The following is a 17,913-nucleotide window of genomic DNA, read 5'->3' as shown; positions in this document are numbered from 1 at the left end:
CAAGTAGCTAGTTCGGGCCTAACGTTCTCACCCTTCACACACACAGTTGACTTAAACTAGACAATTAAGTGAGTCAATTTGTGGTCTACCAAAGGAAGGCCTACGTCAACACATCGGGCTTAAACCATGTGGCCAAAGTTCCTTGAATCCCGCCCTGGAAGCTAACCTGCTTCTGTTTGATATGACTCTGATTCCGGGCGGTGCTGCGCCGCCGAATAGGTCGTTCGTCGTCACTTCGGCCGGCAGCTTGATTCCCATACAAACGCAACTCTTGAGGCGTCGCGCGTGGGACAGCATCAAACAAAGGCCGCTCGACGACAGATACGTAAAGGAGACGTCCAAGAATCTAGGAGAGACGAATTTTTCGAGGAGCACTAAAAGATCGACCGCGTGCGCGCACTTGAGATTATCCATGTCCGTCATCGACTCGATGTATTCGTCGCGAAGTGCGACGTTCGTGAGAATGAGACAGGATAGCGACGAAAGGCTCAAAAAGCCTTCGAACGTCTTTGAATAGACGCCGTTTAGGAGATGTTAATTGCAACGTGATTTTGATTTTTCTTACTTTCTTCGGCATGATTCCTCGGCAATATTTCTTTTCGTCGGAATACTGAGAGATCGAATCGCATGAGGGCAGATTTGGACTTCTAAATACTCGTCTTATTTACCTGTAGTGTTTGAAGTCGCTTGTGCGACTGGAGCGCTTCGACTCCCTTGAGCTCGTGGCAATGAATTAGATAGAGTTCTTCCAATAGTTCGAGAGGCTTCAACACGTCCAAATCGAATCCGACCAAATGACCCAAACACAAGCGCTGAAACAAGAGAGAAAGAGAGCAGTTCAAACAAAAAAAAGAAAGAAAACATAAGAAATAACAACGACGTTTATTACAGTCAAACTCTTTAGTTGGCTGACGATGGAGTCGTCAAAGGAAAGACGGCCACCTTCTATGAATCAGTGACAATGAGACTCATAGAATAAGATAAAACTTTTCAGTACCTGACGATTCAGTGCCAATGTCTTTGAGTTGATTCAGTAACAGCGTACTAAGGCTTGCATGACGAGTCACCAGCCTAAGAGCACAGTCTAAAAACGAAACCAAATCAAGATCATGAAACGCGACTCAAAAAGCCCCAGACAGACACTACAGTCACTGTCACCCTATACAGTATACAGTACATCCTTTATAAAAAACTTCTCTAAAGGCCAGATCGAAATCCAGAGACGCTGTACCTTACTAAGATCGCGATCAAAAGCCATCGGACTTTTAATGTACGTGCCTCACACTAGCAGCGATCGCTACACGACTAAAAGTTACCCCTGTACTATTGTACCTGGCGATGATAGTCGACAGTTCCATAAATCGAGCACGCGCACGCCTTGGAGTCGCGCGAGTCCATTTATAACCGCATCGGCGACGTCTTGAAAGACGTAATGGGGACTCAATTGTACGTAGGCACACTACAACGAGTGTCATTCTTCGTTTGCGAGTGGCGGGGGCCCCCCTTACTTCCGCTTCGCCGAAAAGGTCGATCGTCGTCGCGTCGAGCGCTTCCTGTTCGACGTAGGCGCGAAAGACGCGCTGGAGTAGATTTCTCGGTAGCGAGGCGACGCTGCGAGCGTCGAGACGAAGTTTTGGCGCCTGAGCGAGACAGAGTGCGACGAGGGAGACGACAGCGTGTTCGCCGTTGACGCCGTCGTCCCAATGGGGCGACGCCGACATTTCTTCTCGTGTGGCTTGTAGAGGGACTCGTTTGAGGACCCCTCGTTGATGTCAATTGCGGTCCATGGCGTAGGACGTTCTAAATTTAGACGACGCTTTATTCGATATCGTGCACTTGAATCACTTCATTTCTCATGCAAGCAACATCCCGTATTGTAAGTCTCAAGTCAGGGCCCTGAAAATGCAAAAGCGAAGTAAAAGCGAAGTGGGGGGTTAAAATGTGCTAATGATGATAATGATGATGATAATAATAATAATAATCATAGTCGTCAACGCGTCTACATTCAGTTATTCAGTTGACACAGCAGTGCAACTCCTCGTAATATCCAGTGTTCTTCTGGTTTATTAGAGGGTAGTTTGACGGCGATGACGTAGTTGGTCGAATGACCGGTAGTTGAAAGTGTTCCGCGACGATCGCTCGTCTTGTAGACGGGCGCTGTGTACGTCTGCTTCTCGGGAATTTCGTCCTTCTTGCAAGGCTTCATCCATAGCTAGAAGAGAACGTTTGCAAGCGCTGTGCGAAATGTTCCCCTCGGTCGATTCGACTCACCACCGGCAATTTGTCATAGAGAACTTTGGGATGTGATTCGCCAAGAATTTTCTTATCGCCGTCCCATCGAGCGCCGTCCAGGAACAGGCCTTGGACATAAACGCCTATTGGCGGTCGCCACAAAAGTATGATAATAATAAATTATGAATGAGCGATTTCTTGGAGTTCCAATGTACCGTCTTCTGGAGGGGTCTTGTAGTCTTTGTGCTCCATAACTTCGAAGTCGAATCCCAACAGATCAATGGGAATAGTGTATTTTCTTGCAAAGTTTTGCTGGGCGCCTAAGTGCGATAAACGTCGTGTAAAGATTATCGTACATATCTGAAATACTGACCGGTCAGGAAAGCTTGCGTGAAGAAAAAGCCAGATATCCAGAAAACAGGCGGTGCTTCCGTATCAAACCAGTCCTGAAAAAGAGAAGTGCCGATTGTGAGCTTTCATTTTTCACAAGCAAACGTGTTCTTGTACCTGGAGGAATTTCAGCCGAGCCAGAAAATCGTTAACATAGCTGCCCAGAGGTTTCAAAGACGGATAGGATCTCTTCATCCAAACGCCGGGAATCTTTCCTTTCAGCATGCTCGTGACGACTTCTTCGAGCTCAGAAGACATAACGATCAAGCCCTAAAAACGTCGCCCTTCAAAACGCGATACTCAAGAGGTAAAAAATGCTCGCTTTTATCGCTTTCTGAATGTTGATCAAGCTCGAACGAACGATATCTAAAAGTCGATTGAAACGAACCATCTCCTGCACCAACACCGTGTTCATGCTCTAAGAACGTCACAAAAAATTCTTTTATACGTTTCAGAATGAAATCGGCGTCCCCGTGTACCTGCGTGTACGTAGTCGGATATTTCCGGAGAGCCGCTTCTGTGTCGTAACTTTTCGGCAGACGCGACAAAATGTCATCGGCAACTTCGGACACGACCTCGTCACTCGATTTTCCGCCTCCCGAAGACGCTCTGGCCTACGACGACGACGACGATGACGAAAGAAAAAGAAATTAGTTTAGTGCATACCTGAGTAAGAAGAATGTTGTCAAATAGCTGATTCGTCTCCTTTTGATCTTTCGTTATATCAGCATTTGCGTGCATTCCAAACACTTCTGGATGTTGAATGATCGGCAGAGACTTGACGTATTCGAGATAAGAGTCGTACTAAAAGACACCGTGAACGCACTATCTTCTACGGTTTCTTATAGGTTCCCTCACGTCTCCATCGGGTGGACTAAAATAAATTCCGCTTTCGGAAAACTTGTAGTTGGCGTTGTCGACAAGTTCTCGACTATAGAATTTATCCAATATGCAGACAAGCGTTCGCCTGTCCCAGTCGTCCGTCACTCGACCGCCGTAGTTGCACTGTCCCGATAAGTAGTTCAAAGCATCATAGGGAATTTCCTATATACGGCGACGCGCGCAAAACACAATTCATCAAGATCAGACTTTGGAAAAAAAATCTTTCGCGTACCTCGTATTGATCGAGAAACATTCTCAGCTGTCTGACCGATATGCGCAAGTCTGTCTCGTTGAATTCGTACGGAATGTTCCAGCCGAGAGCGCCGAATTTCCGTCTTTCTTGAGTTATTCCGTGAAAGAAGCAGAGGCCGAAGAGAAGCTTCTTAAAAACAGGCTAAAAAGAACGTCCAGGACGTTAATATTGTGTTCTGTCAGAGACTTGCCAATTTTTGACATCCGCCGAAAAATTCCGGATCGGATATCGGATCGGAAAGGTAAGATCGCAACAGATTGGCTTTGAGTCCTTTCGGCGGCTCGTTCGTCATTTTGACGCCGTCTTGCAGGACAGAGACAGGGAAATGTTGAGAAGGATAGCTCGTCAGCCAGAGACGGAAATCAGGATGCGTGCCGTCGGGATTGAGTTCCTAAGGGGGCCCCTTTGCAACACAATCGCGTACTCTCCGATGTTTTACCTGGCATAGTCGTTCTAGCGTTGGCATCCAGGATACAGCAAGATGGCAGTTTTGAAGGACAACCCACGTGCCTTCTTTCACTCCTTTGTCAATCATTTTCATCGCAATGGGACCTTGGCCTTGGCCAAGCGATAGAGAGTCAAGTCGCGATCCACCAAAACCCTAGAGTAGGATTCGGAAAACATCGGTTGGCATTTCGTAAATTTCTCCAACCTGATCGTCGGCGAACTTCAGCAGGGCAGCCATCGGATCGGCTCCCGGCGACAAGACGAAGATCAACGGGGCGCAACACTGAGAATCCATGAACGCTTTTGCTAAGTCGAACGGAGGCGGCTCGATATACATCTTTCCCAGTTTCTCGACGATGAAGTCCTGCACGGCGGGTACGACCTGTAGAAACGAAGCCTAGACAACAAGAAACCCAGCATTTCGTATTCTTTTCTCACCCTATCAGGACGAATGCATCGCAGGACGAGCAACTTCTGAAAACTCAAAAGATTGTCGAATTCTTTAGGGTAAGGCTCGTGATGTGGCTCCTGGGAAGAAAAGAGAGTTGTTAGTTCCAAATGACGTATATCAAGAACTCGACGTGCCGAAGACACACTCACCGTGCTGTCGTAGACCTTTTGCCAACCAGAAGCGAGACTCCCGAACTTGTCTCTCAAACCTTGAAATCTAGAAATACAAAATGAATCGTCTCAAAATAGCAAGAGGAAAAAAAGTGAATATATTTTTAAATGGTTTCTCGACACTGCGTATCTTCTCACCGAGGTAAATCGGACAGTCGACAGAGCTCGTCCCATGACTTCGCCGGAAGCCACCCGGTGGGATTGGCGTGCGGATTATCCAATCCAATGCCGCCCGTCAGCAAGAACATCCACTCCTCGCCTTGGACTTCGCCGCGATTTTTCAACAAATTGACGCAGAGAAGCATGGAAAAGAGCAACTTGTCCTTCTCGAACAGCGATCGGCACACGTTGCAGTAGAGCGAGTAGGTGAAATAGTCGCGCAGATTCTTCAACCGATCTTCGAGCACGTCCGATTGCTGCGAATTGTCGATCGAGTTCACGAACAAGTTGATGTACCACGTAAGCGAGTATTGGTACATGGGCTCGATGTTGGCGAGATCGGTGATGGAGAAAAAGAGCACGGCCGAGTGGACAGCGATCGGTCGATAGCCCATTCGCGTTTCGTCGATTTTGCGCTCCGTCTCCTCGGCGACGGCCTGCTTTTCCGAAATTTCGTTTGCTAAAACTTTCGAAGACGATAGAACGTCGATGGCCGTTTCGTCTTCGAGAATATTGCCCTGGGAGGTGGATAGGACTTCGAGAATTTTGTCTTCGATTTCCTTCAATTGTCTGAAAAGAAGAGAGGAGAATTTTACCGATTTTTTTTCGCAGAGTGAGAAGCTTACTTCTTGTTTTCAGCACTTTGCAGAATGAGAGCGTTCTTTTCCTCTTCGAGCTCCGGTTTTTCTTGGCGCACGACAATGCCGAGAAGTTGATCTTCGAGTCCTTCGGGAGTGATCATGAAGTTCATCAGAGTCACCTAAACAAAAGATCTCATACTAGGAAAATAGACAGTCAAATAGAAAGGTACCTTGACCGAAGTCTCGGGCAAATAGTGAGGATTTCTCAACTTCGTGGTAATATAGAATCTATGAAAAATTGAATTTTCTGACTTGATATTATCTGTAAATAAACCTGAAGTCTTTGGAGTATTCAATTGTACTATCACCAAGACGAATACAGATGCTTCCGCCTTGCTTAAAAGTCTGTTTCAGCAACAGTGGCTCCAGTATCGGATCCATTTCTTCGCCAATATTTTCGAGCAATACCTAGAGAAAACATTTTCTATCCACATTCTATTCTCTAATTTTTTTCCCCCTACAGGTGTTCCAAATTGGATGCAATTTTCAAGCGTCCTCACGAAATCCGAATCGGTCAGCTTGACGACGTGCAGATTATTCTTCTTTTCCATGTTCTTCACCCACTTATTCGCTTGCCCCTGAGGGTCAATCATCAAAGGCCAGCGCCGAGCATTACTGGAAAAAAAAGATCCAAGATTTTCTCTCTCGTGCATTTTCCCACACTCGCGATACCTGATCATAATTCCGTTGTCGATAGAGAAGGAATCGGTTGGCAGCCCGGCTATGTTCCAAGCGCGAATCTTGACCGGATCCCCGAGCGTGGTGCTCAGCGAAAATTCCGCCGAACAGGGAATGTTCTCGGCGCGGCACTCCTTCATCCAAAGCGTCGTCTGCTCTTGACGAAACGACGACGTGAATGCGCCCAAATAGGCGACGACTCCAGCCGAAATCAGAACGTCGCCGGTCAAATTCTTGTACAGAATTCCCAAATCTCTGGCAGCCTGACTCCATCTAGAATGAATCTACGTAGGAAAAATCGACGGCGAGGTTGCTCGTTTTTCCCACCTGTCTTTCTCTCCTCCTAGTCCGCCGATCAGTTTCTTCGCACGTTCCAACTGCATTGAACACTTGTCGACCTGCTGCTGTAAATCCTCCTTCTTTTTCATGTTGATTTCGAATTTTTCGCGAAGGCGTTGCAGCTTGTCCTGGACCTCCTTTAACTGGGCTTGCTTCGCTCTCAAATCCTTGCGCAAGAAGCCAATGATGAGATTACGAACACGCACACACAAAAAATTGCGATTCTCTTACTTTCATAGCCAAATCCAGCTCTCCTTTGGCTTTTTTCAGCGCTATCTTCTTGGGAGCGACCACTTTCGCGACACTGAATGCACGAACGAAAATCCATCTAGAGCTTCGCTCTGCACGCTCACACTTACACGTCGTATTTCTCTATGGCTAGCACCCATCTGCACAGACCCTCAGCCGCCGACGAAGCCGTTCGGATTTTCTCTGGAACGAAATCCGGATTCGGAACGTATTTTTCGCGAATAGTCTTAACGGCAGCAGGCGGAATATTGTCCTAGAGAACAAGTTGACGAAAACACACGCCGACAACTAGCTCCGCGTTGCTCACCCTATCGAAAGTTTGCAGCGATTGAAGAAATTTCATGTCGCCGAGCATTCGCTTCGCCGGGCCCCAGTAATCTTCGATTTTCCGACCCGATCCAGAAGGATCGTTGACGCGATCCGGCTTAATTATTTTCAGAATGCACACCGCTTCCATGACCAAGTGAACGCCCGCCGGAGGACTTTTCATCGTTTTAACAACAGTGATGTCCTAGTAGAAAGATGCTATGACGCTTTTGATTCTTTTTTCACTTACAGCCGATGTCAATGTGTTCAGAGCGGCCAGAGCCGATTCCAAAATTGGTATGGCTTTCGATAAGTCGCTGTCGCATTCTTTTTTGATTGCTTCGGCTGCGCTGGCTTGCTCATTCGCTACAGCCTCGTCGGCTTTGACAATCTGAAAAAAAGGTTCTCGATAAACAAATATTTGCGGATTTCTGTCACCTTTTCCGTCTTTGCCACTTCAATGGAATCTTTCTCGATGACAGCCATCAGTTCTTCCACTTCCACACTCGCTTTTTTGAGCTGAGGCTGCAACGCCTCCAACTCGGCCTGCATACTCGAAACCTAGAGGACCACAATAAAAAAACGAAGAGACTTTGGTTAAATGAACGTACCGACGAGGCAGCGGCCTCGAGTTTCTCCAATCCTACTTCATAGCGTCGTTTAAGCTTCATGACTTCACTAAAATCCCCAATCAGCCCCAAAAATTCCATACTTTACGTCGTTCGTTCGTCTTGCCTTCGACGTTTTCCCAAGAGGGTCTTGAACGTGCTGATCAATTCCAAGTAGGACGTCGGCGTGACGTAATTGTAACGACCCAAATTGAGAAGAAACTTTTCGGACAGTTGTCGCGTGCTCTGATGAAAGCTCTTGCACATGGTCACGCAACCGAGTCGCTCTTCGTCGCGCAATTCGACGTCCTCAAGAAAACGCTTTGCGACGACCTCCAACGCGTCGTCAGGCCAAGACTATACGAGAAAAGAGAAAGAAGACGCTAGAAAAAAAAAGATGCTATGCTGGAATTTCCTTTGCTCACTTGAAACCAGTCAATAGTGCAGCAATTGACGAGAGAGGGAAATTTTCGGAGTCGATTGCGGAACGCGTCGCCTATCGGACTCATGCAGAGAACGACGTGAAGCTGATCTCGGACCCGATCGATGAACATGTTGTAGAGAGCAACAGGCGTTCCGTCGGTCTGTTTCGATTTTTCTCTTTGCCTGCATATAGCGGATGAAAGACTATTATCTGGCGAGAGCGAGAGAGAGTTTTTACTTGTCGAGTTGACGCATTTTGAGACAGATCTCCTGTTTCTCTTCCAAAGGGAACAAGTTGGGCACTTCGCCGGCGTTCAAAAGATTGCTGATGTCTTCGAGAAAGCTTTCCTCTTTGATCTGCGTGTCGGTGAAGAGAAAAACGCCGTGATTCCCTCCCTCCGCCGTTTTGCGAAGAATCTTTTTCAGATCCTCTCGCCACTCGACGCTCGTGTATCCCTTGCTAATTTCGACCTGTACACAGTATAGCGTCGGCGAATGGGGTTGGATTCGTTATTAGTTCTTTAGCATACCTGAAAGAGCTCGTAGTCGGCCATGAATGCGGCTAGACGCGTGAGACTCTGCCGGCCGCTGCCTCCGACGCCGGCCAGCAGAGCGTGGCTCCGCGGCTGTTTGAGGATACGCGAAAGGCGCGAGACGTGCTCAATAGCGAAACTGGTTTGCATGCAGCCGGTGAGACGAATCAGACGCGGGCGGGATTTCACTCTTACCGGAATAGGACGAGGTTCATCGGCTTTTTGCTCAGATTGTTGAACTCTTCGAGATTCGTTTCGACGACGGTGCGCAGTTTGTCCAAATCGCGAATTTCCACGTAGGGTTTCGTGTCCGACTTGGGATCGGAAAAGTCGCAGAAAAGAAGCGAACGCAAATCGTCCTCTTCGACGACACCTAGAAAGGGAAAAAAAACTGAGAAAACAAAGCGCAGAAAAGTCTCGCACACCATCCTTATTGGCGTCCAAATGAGTAAAGAGCTGATCGCATTTTGCATTGAAATGTCTCTCCAGGCACTCTTTCGTATATTCGAATAGCCACGCTCGATCTTCGTTGAAGACGAGTCGATCGTAGTACACGCGAAAAACCTGAGAGAAACGAAAATACGCACAAAAAAAGGAATCCTCGCTTGTGGCTCTACCTCGTGAACCCACATTCGTTTCAAGTCGTTCGCGTCCTGAACGACGGGCGACGTCGAGAGCAGGACTCCTTGCACGACTCGCGAGAAGTCGCGCAAATTGAATAGATAGTGCGACTTGGCCGGAGTTGGAAGCAAATTCACCATTGCACTCTTATAGACGTCCATCGTCGCTGCGACGACGGCACCGCCCGCCGATCGAACGTCCGAATTGAACCCCCTTGAAAAGAATTTTACATATTAATTTTTCCACACTCCGCTGTGCTTACTTGGCAAAATGCCAATCAACGATTCGCGAAAAAATTAACGTCATAGTGACGTCAGAAAATTCGTTGATCGTAATCGTGTTGAAATGACGTAAAAATCGCGGCGTGACCGGATTGCGACCGCCGCCCGGCGGCCCCATAGCGGAGACGAGTTGAACGTCGACCAATTTCATCGCCGTGTTGTCCTTCAAGTCGTACCAGTTCCAGTGATCAAGCCACTGGCGCAGAAGTTCGACGGGCGGCTGGGCGCCGTATTCCTCGCGCGCCGGCATGTTCAGATCGTCGACAAAAACGACGGTGCGCTGCCCGAACGGAGGACCGTAGACGCCCTTGCGTCGTTTGTCCAGCTTTGCCATGATGATGTTCTGCGTCTGATTGGCCGTCGTCTGCGCGGAGAAGTTGATCAGAACGGGTTTGTAAACGTCCTTTGGTAGACGGTTGAGCAGGAAGTCGGTCACGTAGACAGACTTTCCCGTGCCCGTCGGTCCGACGAAGAGAAGCGGTTTCGAGTGAGTGACGAGGAGTTCAGCAAGATACGTATATCTGTAATAGAAGAAGAAAGTAAATTTTAAATAATTTTAGACAGCCATTGTGTTTATTTAATCTCATACCTCACGGTGTCCACGGTAGGCACGATGATCAGATTGACATTCACGTCCTTGGGAATCGGTTCGGGATTCCTGATCTGATCGAACCACAGCTCCCATCGACCCATATCCTACGAAAAAATATCACGACAACGCCTCAACGTTACTCCGCGACACGGCACCTCTTTGACGAACTTGTAATCGTACACGGTTTCCTCGTCGGGAAAAGGACAAACGGGCGGCTTTTCCGCCGCACCGAGAGTTTCGAGAACGTGAAACTTCTCGCGCGTCTCGTTCGAGAGCGCTCCCTTCATAATCTCCTTCAGAAAGGCGTCGAATTTGAGTCGACCGTCGATGCCAATCGACGCGCCGAGCGACCAGACGAACGAGAAGAAAAAGACGCCTTCGACGTAAGCGACCGTCTGCTCGTCGGACCAGTCCTTGCTGGCGCCGCCGTCGCGAAACTCGTCGGTCAACGAATCGATGAGATTCATGAGACTTCGAACTAGATTCGTATCGTTGGTCGGCGACAGTTCCTTGACGCCGCTCTTTCGAACGAACTGGAGCGTACACGGCACGTATCGATCGAATAGGCTCGTCAATTGGGCTTTGATCGTTTCGGTGACCGCCTCCGGTAGCGTGTTGAGCCACGAGAGTAGGAGAGGACGCCAGCCGAGCATGTGCGGTTCCATGTAGATCATGCCGCATCGGCTCACCGTCGCTGGCGAAGCGACTTCGAGATCCATCGGTTCGAAGATCAGGTTGGTCGTGTTGGCCAGCTGAATGATTTCGCCGCTCATCAGGCAAAGCTAGAATAGGATTTGGAAAAGACGGGGTAAATGGCATTTCGGACTACTACCTACCTTCTTGTTGTCGTCCAAAACGGTATTCATGTTCTCGATCCATATCGCGTCGACGGGCCCGTCGAAGATGAGCCACTTGCGATCGGGCGTCTTCGACGAGGCGAACGCGCGATAACTGACGGCGAGCACGCCGTCGGACCACTCGTGCGAGACGGGATCGAATCGGCCGTAGAGTTGGCCCATCGTTATCGCCTTGGGATTGATGACGGTGATGACGACTTTGTTCTCCTCCATCAGCCCTTGCTCGAAGAGATCGGACAGCGCGCCGGCGAGAACGCGATAGGCGGACGTCTTTCCGCCGAACGGCTCGCCGACGATCATGAACCCGTGTCGAACGATCATCATCTCGTAGATTTGAAGTATCTTCGTCAGAAAGACGTCGGTCACTTGGAGATTCATTCGCTTGCAATTGTCCTCGATCGCCTTCGTTAGGACGCCGTAGTCGGGCTCCGGCAAGGTGACGCCGGGAAACAGATCGGACGTGATGCCTTCGAAGAGCGGCAAGTCGTGCGAGAGAAATTTCGGCAAGTTGACGTCGTTGATCGAGCGCAGCATGAGAATGTCCTCGTCTTCGTCGGGATATTTCAGCTTCAAATTGGCGGCCGCCGTCAGGACGGACTTGACGGCGCGCATGCCGTAATCGTAGTGGTGTTGCGACGAGAGCTGTTCGGAACACAGACGATACGTCGCGACAATTTTGACGGAAAGCGGACGAGCCTAAAACATAAAAAAAAACACTTGCTTATAGATATATATAATCAATGTCATTTGCGAGTCTACCTTGACGAATCCGCACGAGTAGAGCATGATTTCGGCTATCATCGCATAGTCGGGCACCATCATGGCGACGGTGCGAAAGAGCGCCTTCAAATTGTCGGGCAACTCCGATCGACCGGCGTAGCCGGGATTCATCGTAATAAAGACGGCGCACGTGGGATCGAGACGAATTTCGGTGCCCTCGAAAAGCAGCGTCGCCGAGCCTGAAGTGATGCCGCGCTGGATCGTCATGATCTGCTGCGCGACGACCGAGAGCACTTCCAAGTCGATTCGATTGAACTCGTCGAAGCACGACCAGGCGCCGCACGACGCGAGCCCTTTGAAAAACTTTCCCAGGGCGATGTAGTCGAGACCGTCCGAACAGTTGAAGACGACGCACTGCTTGGCGACGGCCTTGGCGAGATCCTTCACCGTTTCCGTCTTTCCCGTGCCGGCCGGTCCTTCCGGGGCGCCGCCCAAGTGGAGATGAAGAGCGCCGAATAGGGTGCGGTAGCATCGATCGGTGAGCGGCGTGATGACGAGACGACTCGAATTGCCGAGGTATTCGTAGCCGTACGCCAATTGGGAGTTGATCATTCGCGTCATGACGTTGCCCTCTTCCCAATAGTAGCGCATCTGACTCAACCACTGGAAATCCGTATCGCTGGTCACCTCTGGCGAAGAGAAGAAAAATCAACGTTTCTCTCTCTCTCTCCCGCCATGCCCAATTTTCTTACGGTCTTTGACGAGTTTGGCCAGGACGTCGCGAGCGTGAACGTCGAGCACGACCAATGCGCCCAACGTGACGCGATTCTGCTTCGACAGCTTTCCTCTGACCAATGCAACGATCGAATCGATCTGCTGATTGCACACTTGCAAATAGCCGTCAAGCGCCTAAAAGACACAAAGACCTTGCAGACATTTTTTTCTATAAAGGGTTCCCCATAAGAATCTTAGTTAGTTGGATTGTGTTACGAACGCGAACGGTCGACTACGTGAACGCACCTTGTGTCCCTTAGGCAGCGCCTCCTGCACGCTCGTCGTCCAATATTTCTGCGAAACGGCGAGCACGACCTGACCGGGCCAAATGAGCACCCACTTTTCGCGAAGTTCGACGGGATAGGCGTTGAGCGCCGCCTCCATGACGCCGTGAACGCTCTTGACCATGTCGCCTTCGAGCTCGAGCAGCCACTTCTCGACCTGACCGCGCGCTTTCGCCGTCGATATGACGTCGACGAGCGGCACGACTTCGCCCTCGCTGCTCTTGATGTGCGTGATCTCGAGCTCGTCGGTGAACTCGAGTCGAGCGATGCCCTCGAAGCACTTCTTCAAGTGCGGCTGAACGCGCGTCGGATCCTTCGTCTCGGACAAGATCTCGAGCAGTTCGTCGTTGGAGAGAAAGAAGAATCGCGGAAAGTAGAGTCGCTTCTTTTCGAGATACTCGTTGAGACCCTTGAGTATGAGCTCGAGAAGTTCGTTGCACTTTTTGAGCCGATCCAATAGCTGATCGATGCCGACGATGACGAGCGCGTGCTTGTCGACGTTCGCCGACGTCATCACCTCGCGCCACGTCTTGTCGACGGTCGTGAAGCGACGACCCTCTTCGGGCATTTGAGCCATGATGTCCGGCGAGCTGAATATCGGCTCCAAGTAGAGATACGTCATTTGAACTTTGAGCCACTCGTCGACGATTTCCTGCAGGAGAATCAATTTCGATTCCCAATCGCGTATCTCGTTCTCGAACGGTCGAATGAACGGCGAACCGCGCATCGTCTGCGTTTTGACGATGTGATCGTCGAGACAGTTCTGTATGTCGTCGATCGACGTCAGAATCGTCGTGCCGCTGTCGCGATACGGAATGATGCTGAACTCGATTTCGTCCCATTCGACGACCATTTTCTGCATCGCTTTTTCGAGCGAGTGCTCTTTGCTCGCCGCTTCGCTTATCTGCTCGAATTTCTCCAAATACGGTTCGAGGCTCATTTCGAGATATTTCGACAGAGTCGTTTCCTGAGAAAAGCAAAAAAAGGCCATACATTTAAAACGCTATCCTTTTTTATTGCGAGATTCTTCTCTACGTCGTCGGGTTTGAGCGGAAAGCCGACTTCAGCGCTCAGTTGTTCCCAGTGCCGGTCTCGAAGGCCTGGATTGCAGAGAGCGGCGACGAGAGGCAAGTGCTCTTTGAAATCTTCGACTTTGCGCTTCGTCTACGTAATACATACAGTCAAATGTGAATGCCTTTTTTTTTTCGTTCGATTCCTCCTCCTCCTCTTACCTTTTCGGCCATTTGCTTGGGAAGCGGCGTCTCGCTGAACGTTTTTTCGAGCTTATAAAGCGTACGCCACATGTTTCCCACGTCCGATTCGACCACGTCGGGATCGATTTTCTCGAAGACGCCGTCGAGCCATTCTCTATACGTCGACACAAATAATCATAGACAAATTTTTCTCTCTATTGATCAGTCGCTCACCTGTGCTTTGTTTGAAATTCGACGATCGTTTCGTACAATTTCAAATAGGGTTCGACCGTATTGCGAGCTTTCGTTCGCAGCGGATACTGAGTCCGTTCCCATTCGAAGGCGTCCTCCTCCGCGTTGATTTGCTCGATCTTTTCCGCCGCCTGTTCGACTTTGTCGTTGATTCCCTTCGCCTTCTTCACGTAGCGAGGCAGCTCGGCCAAATCGCCGAAACTCTGCGAAAAGAGAAAAAAAGGCGTCGCGACGTCGTCGAAACGAACGAATGTCTCGTCGTCGTCGTCGTCGACGTACGGAAAATTCTTCGAGTTGCTTGTTATACGTCTGGAGTTCGTCGTTGAATCGATCTCTTCTCATCTAAAAAATGCCGTTATCTTCCTCCTCTTGCCTGCGCGGTAACGTCGCCGTACTCGAAGTGCATTCTCTTGTTCACTCGTCGTGTTGTCCATGATCTGTTGGCTCTCGTTCAGAAGCCGAGGCACGCGCTGCAGCCAGAGAAACACTTCGCGATTCTGGCGCACCTCGCTCGGAGCCAATTGAGTATACTCCACCTTAGACAAGAGAACAAATAAAACGCGGACGATATTAAAAAAAAATAAGAGACTCGGATTTTACGAGATATTTTAATCGCTCTTTCATCTTGTCGACTTTGGCTTCCAATTCGGCGAGCTTTTTCGTCTCGACTTCTCGCATGAAAGCCTTCATTTCCATGAGTTCGTCCGTAGACTGCGGCGTCGTCATCGATCGATCTCCTATCTCTTGATATTCGCCAATAATTCTGCGAGTACAAACGAGACGATTTATCGGCAAGCGCTCTCTCTTTCTCTCTCTTTACTTTCGATTCAATTCCATGTGATCTTTCGACATTTTCGTCAGCAATTTGTTGCACAGCGCTTCGGCTCGTTTCGCCAAACTGCGCAGCAAGTCCTTGCAGTTGACGTCGAACATGCCCATTCGTATTTCCTAAAACAAGACAACTGAAAAAAAAAAAAAAGAAACGTCAAACTAATTACAAGCGAAAACCCTACCCGTCTTTGCGAATAGTTCAGCTCGTCAATCAGATCCCTATACTTCTGAACCTCCTAAATACATAAATAAATACATAAGTGATAGGCAGTCTATTGAAAGAGCTCTTTCGCCACGTTAATATATTCTTCGAATCGATGATCGCCTTTCAGAAATTCCTCCACTTCACCGTCAGCCTGACAAACGAAAGAACTCTCGCGTATTCGTCTACCGTGCTCCACGTCGTTCTCACTTGGCCTTTGACGAGAAAGTTGTACTTGTCGAACGTCTTTGAGTACGCTATAGGCGCCTCCATCTCCTTCTTCACGACCTCGTGCACCTTTAGTAGCATCAAAGAAGAGAATTCGAAATCGTCACCGCCGAAAATTCGTACGAACTTTCGCCTTTGCCGTTTCCATTATTTCGTCGCTGATCACAGGCTTTAGAACGGCTTTCGATTTCGCTCCCTAAAGGGGAGAGGGGGAGAAGATTGCGAAGATTGCGCTCTCTTCCGTCTTCTCTTTTACCTCGACGGCAAAAAGCTTCGTTTCGACTCGAGGAATCGAGCTCACCGCTTTGACGAGCATATCAAAGTCGTTCAGAAGAACAGTCTATAAAAGCAATTAATTCGTCTCTCGATCGTGCGTCGTAAATTTTCTCCCGTCTCTTTGGCACTCACCACGAAATCGGAAAAGTTGGGCTCGAATTTGACGGCGTTTTTCTCCAGCACCAATTTCATGACGAATCCTTTGAACTGCGACAAAGCTGACAGACTCTGAGCGAGAGAGGGATAAGAAAAAAAAGACATCGTTTTCAGTCTTTCCGTTTCGTAGCTACTCTTACAACCTCCGGCGGAGAAAAGAGCTCGGTGAAACTCTCGATCGATCGCAGCACGAGACTTCGCAGCTGACTCGACATGAGAACGGCGGCCGAATTGAAAAAAGCGTCGAGAGTATTGTGAGTAATCTGTCTCTTCTTGTTGCCAAGGTAGAAGACGGTCTGCACGTCGGGCAACCACCTGGATAGAAGAAACGAAATCAGTGCGTTGTCTTAGCCGGTCGTCTCTTTATAGTTACTTTCTTAGTAGGACTTCTTTCGCCGTTTCGATGTGCCTGACGATAGTCGCGTGGAATGCGGACAGTTCGTAAGCGGATTCGCTCTCTCGTATTAGAGCCACGTCGACTAGATTCAAACTCCTAATGACGAAGAAATTGGAGCAGCTGGATTGAACGTTTATCGTTCCCCCCTCCTTTCTCACTTGTATTGATTGTTCCACAATTCCAAAACGGAACCGTGAGTCGGATTGGTGACGAATAGATTTTGTTCCATCGAGTGACGGGCTGAAACGAACGAGCGATTCCACGGCTTTGGAACGACGGCGAGCCTGAGAAAAAAACACACTTCGAACATTCGTTTTTTTTAAATGTTTTCCGAAATTCTGACTCTTTTCTGTGCGCTGGAAGCTTGTCGAACGAATCGTCTTTTTTCTCGCGAGGATCCTTTAGGACGAAATCGACTGCAAAGACGAATCAAATGTGACGTCTCTTGGGCCAATTTAAAATTTCATACCTATTGCTTTTTTCACGCTCAGTATGTAGTCTTCTCTCATCTCGTCCGAGAGCTGCTCGATGCTCTCCGCGTGGCCGCGCTTGAGATGCTTGGGCACGTTCGCCAAGACGTTGTCGAGCCAAGAGTCTTCCATGGGCGCAACGTGTTCCGTATCGATTCCATTGTGAATGTAATAGTAGTAACGCTAAATGAAGGAAATGATGAATTGGAATTTGGAGATAGATGTATACGGTTCTCACCAAAATGTCTTTTTCTGCTGGACTCGGCGATTCGGTGCGAAGCGGCGGCAAATCGCCGCTGGCAGAAGACGGCCTACTCTCAGGCTCCTCTTTATGCCTGCATCATAAAAAAAAAACAGACAGCGTGTCACTCATAATTAGACGATTCACGAACGCACGCGCGATCATCGATCGAAAACTTCAGTACTACTATCGATACCCACGTTATAATGTTGACGAGAGCGTTTCGGAAGAGTTCGCGAGTCTTTCGCGGTCTCGTGAATTTTTCCATCGTTTCGTGTCGCCCGCCGTGGAGCGTTCGCCGCTTCGACGTTCCGCCACCCGGCTCCCATGTTCGACTTCTACTTCGCTTCTGGACCCCTACGAAAAGTAGATTTCGCGCGAGGTTCCCTTTCGGGGGGGGGGGGGGGGGGGGGGGGGGTTGTCTCACCGGTTAGAGGCAGAGCCGTGTCGAGGCCTTCGACGGGCGGTCCCTGAACGCCTGGAGGTGGAAACGCGTGGCGAGGCTTGAAACTAGGCGGCGATTGCTGCCAGGACGGTTTCGAGCGTTTCTGGACGAGTGTTTTTCAACGATAGACATAGATCAGCGTGCCTTGGATTTACCTGCGGTAGCGTCGGTAGGAATTGGACGGGCGAACCAATCTTCTTTGCTGTTGGCCTCTAAAGAAATTGTTGTTGCGTAGAATATACGAAGAACGGTTCGTATCGAACTTGAACGTCCATTCTTGTGTAAAGCTGTTGCCCTTGGTTACGACGAAGCGCGCGTGACCACAGTTCAAA

The 17,913-nt window shown here is 49.2% G+C and overlaps 2 protein-coding genes across 3 annotated transcripts; both read right to left on the bottom strand.

Annotated features, from left to right (window-relative positions):
• Positions 1 to 6: 6 nt before the first annotated feature.
• Positions 7 to 1,766, bottom strand: LOC136189994 (uncharacterized). 2 transcript variants are annotated; one of them, XM_065978067.1, is made up of 8 exons: positions 1,509 to 1,766; positions 1,333 to 1,459; positions 998 to 1,084; positions 890 to 942; positions 669 to 812; positions 566 to 610; positions 401 to 507; positions 7 to 346 (listed from the first exon to the last, which is right to left on the bottom strand). In XM_065978067.1, the coding sequence occupies exons 1-8, from the start codon at positions 1,719 to 1,721 to the stop codon at positions 106 to 108; spliced, it is 1,017 nt and encodes a 338-aa protein (XP_065834139.1). In that variant the 5' UTR covers positions 1,722 to 1,766; the 3' UTR covers positions 7 to 105. The 2 variants fall into 2 exon arrangements, with proteins under 2 accessions (XP_065834139.1, XP_065834138.1); XM_065978066.1 differs by having other exon boundaries at positions 8 to 346; positions 890 to 945.
• Positions 1,767 to 1,798: 32 nt separating this feature from the next.
• LOC136189988 (dynein axonemal heavy chain 7-like) lies at positions 1,799 to 17,900 on the bottom strand. The gene is made up of 65 exons (XM_065978057.1): positions 17,845 to 17,900; positions 17,737 to 17,793; positions 17,564 to 17,684; positions 17,337 to 17,493; positions 17,134 to 17,230; positions 16,895 to 17,078; positions 16,769 to 16,841; positions 16,584 to 16,709; positions 16,402 to 16,521; positions 16,172 to 16,343; positions 16,005 to 16,100; positions 15,853 to 15,936; positions 15,724 to 15,792; positions 15,579 to 15,665; positions 15,463 to 15,522; positions 15,349 to 15,402; positions 15,156 to 15,283; positions 14,936 to 15,098; positions 14,731 to 14,871; positions 14,615 to 14,677; positions 14,318 to 14,538; positions 14,123 to 14,258; positions 13,926 to 14,054; positions 12,853 to 13,857; positions 12,585 to 12,741; positions 11,872 to 12,521; positions 11,092 to 11,808; positions 10,411 to 11,037; positions 10,253 to 10,359; positions 9,645 to 10,184; positions 9,379 to 9,595; positions 9,187 to 9,325; positions 8,957 to 9,134; positions 8,759 to 8,900; positions 8,467 to 8,699; positions 8,231 to 8,411; positions 7,933 to 8,162; positions 7,809 to 7,875; positions 7,636 to 7,758; positions 7,448 to 7,588; positions 7,199 to 7,402; positions 7,002 to 7,144; positions 6,874 to 6,946; positions 6,631 to 6,809; positions 6,298 to 6,576; positions 6,087 to 6,240; positions 5,900 to 6,033; positions 5,796 to 5,853; positions 5,611 to 5,744; positions 4,964 to 5,554; positions 4,805 to 4,871; positions 4,643 to 4,732; positions 4,410 to 4,586; positions 4,197 to 4,358; positions 3,948 to 4,148; positions 3,737 to 3,898; positions 3,481 to 3,666; positions 3,289 to 3,426; positions 3,102 to 3,236; positions 2,945 to 3,040; positions 2,740 to 2,892; positions 2,606 to 2,678; positions 2,448 to 2,552; positions 2,272 to 2,375; positions 1,799 to 2,212 (listed from the first exon to the last, which is right to left on the bottom strand). Exons 1-65 carry the CDS (start codon positions 17,854 to 17,856, stop codon positions 2,006 to 2,008), a joined length of 12,009 nt encoding a protein of 4,002 aa, XP_065834129.1. The 5' UTR covers positions 17,857 to 17,900; the 3' UTR covers positions 1,799 to 2,005.
• Positions 17,901 to 17,913: the final 13 nt, after the last annotated feature.

Source organism: Oscarella lobularis, chromosome 8 (assembly GCF_947507565.1).
Source record: "Oscarella lobularis chromosome 8, ooOscLobu1.1, whole genome shotgun sequence".
Taxonomy (NCBI): domain Eukaryota; kingdom Metazoa; phylum Porifera; class Homoscleromorpha; order Homosclerophorida; family Oscarellidae; genus Oscarella; species Oscarella lobularis.
Note: the sequence above shows the minus strand (reverse complement) of the source record. Positions and strands in the feature narration are given on the sequence as shown.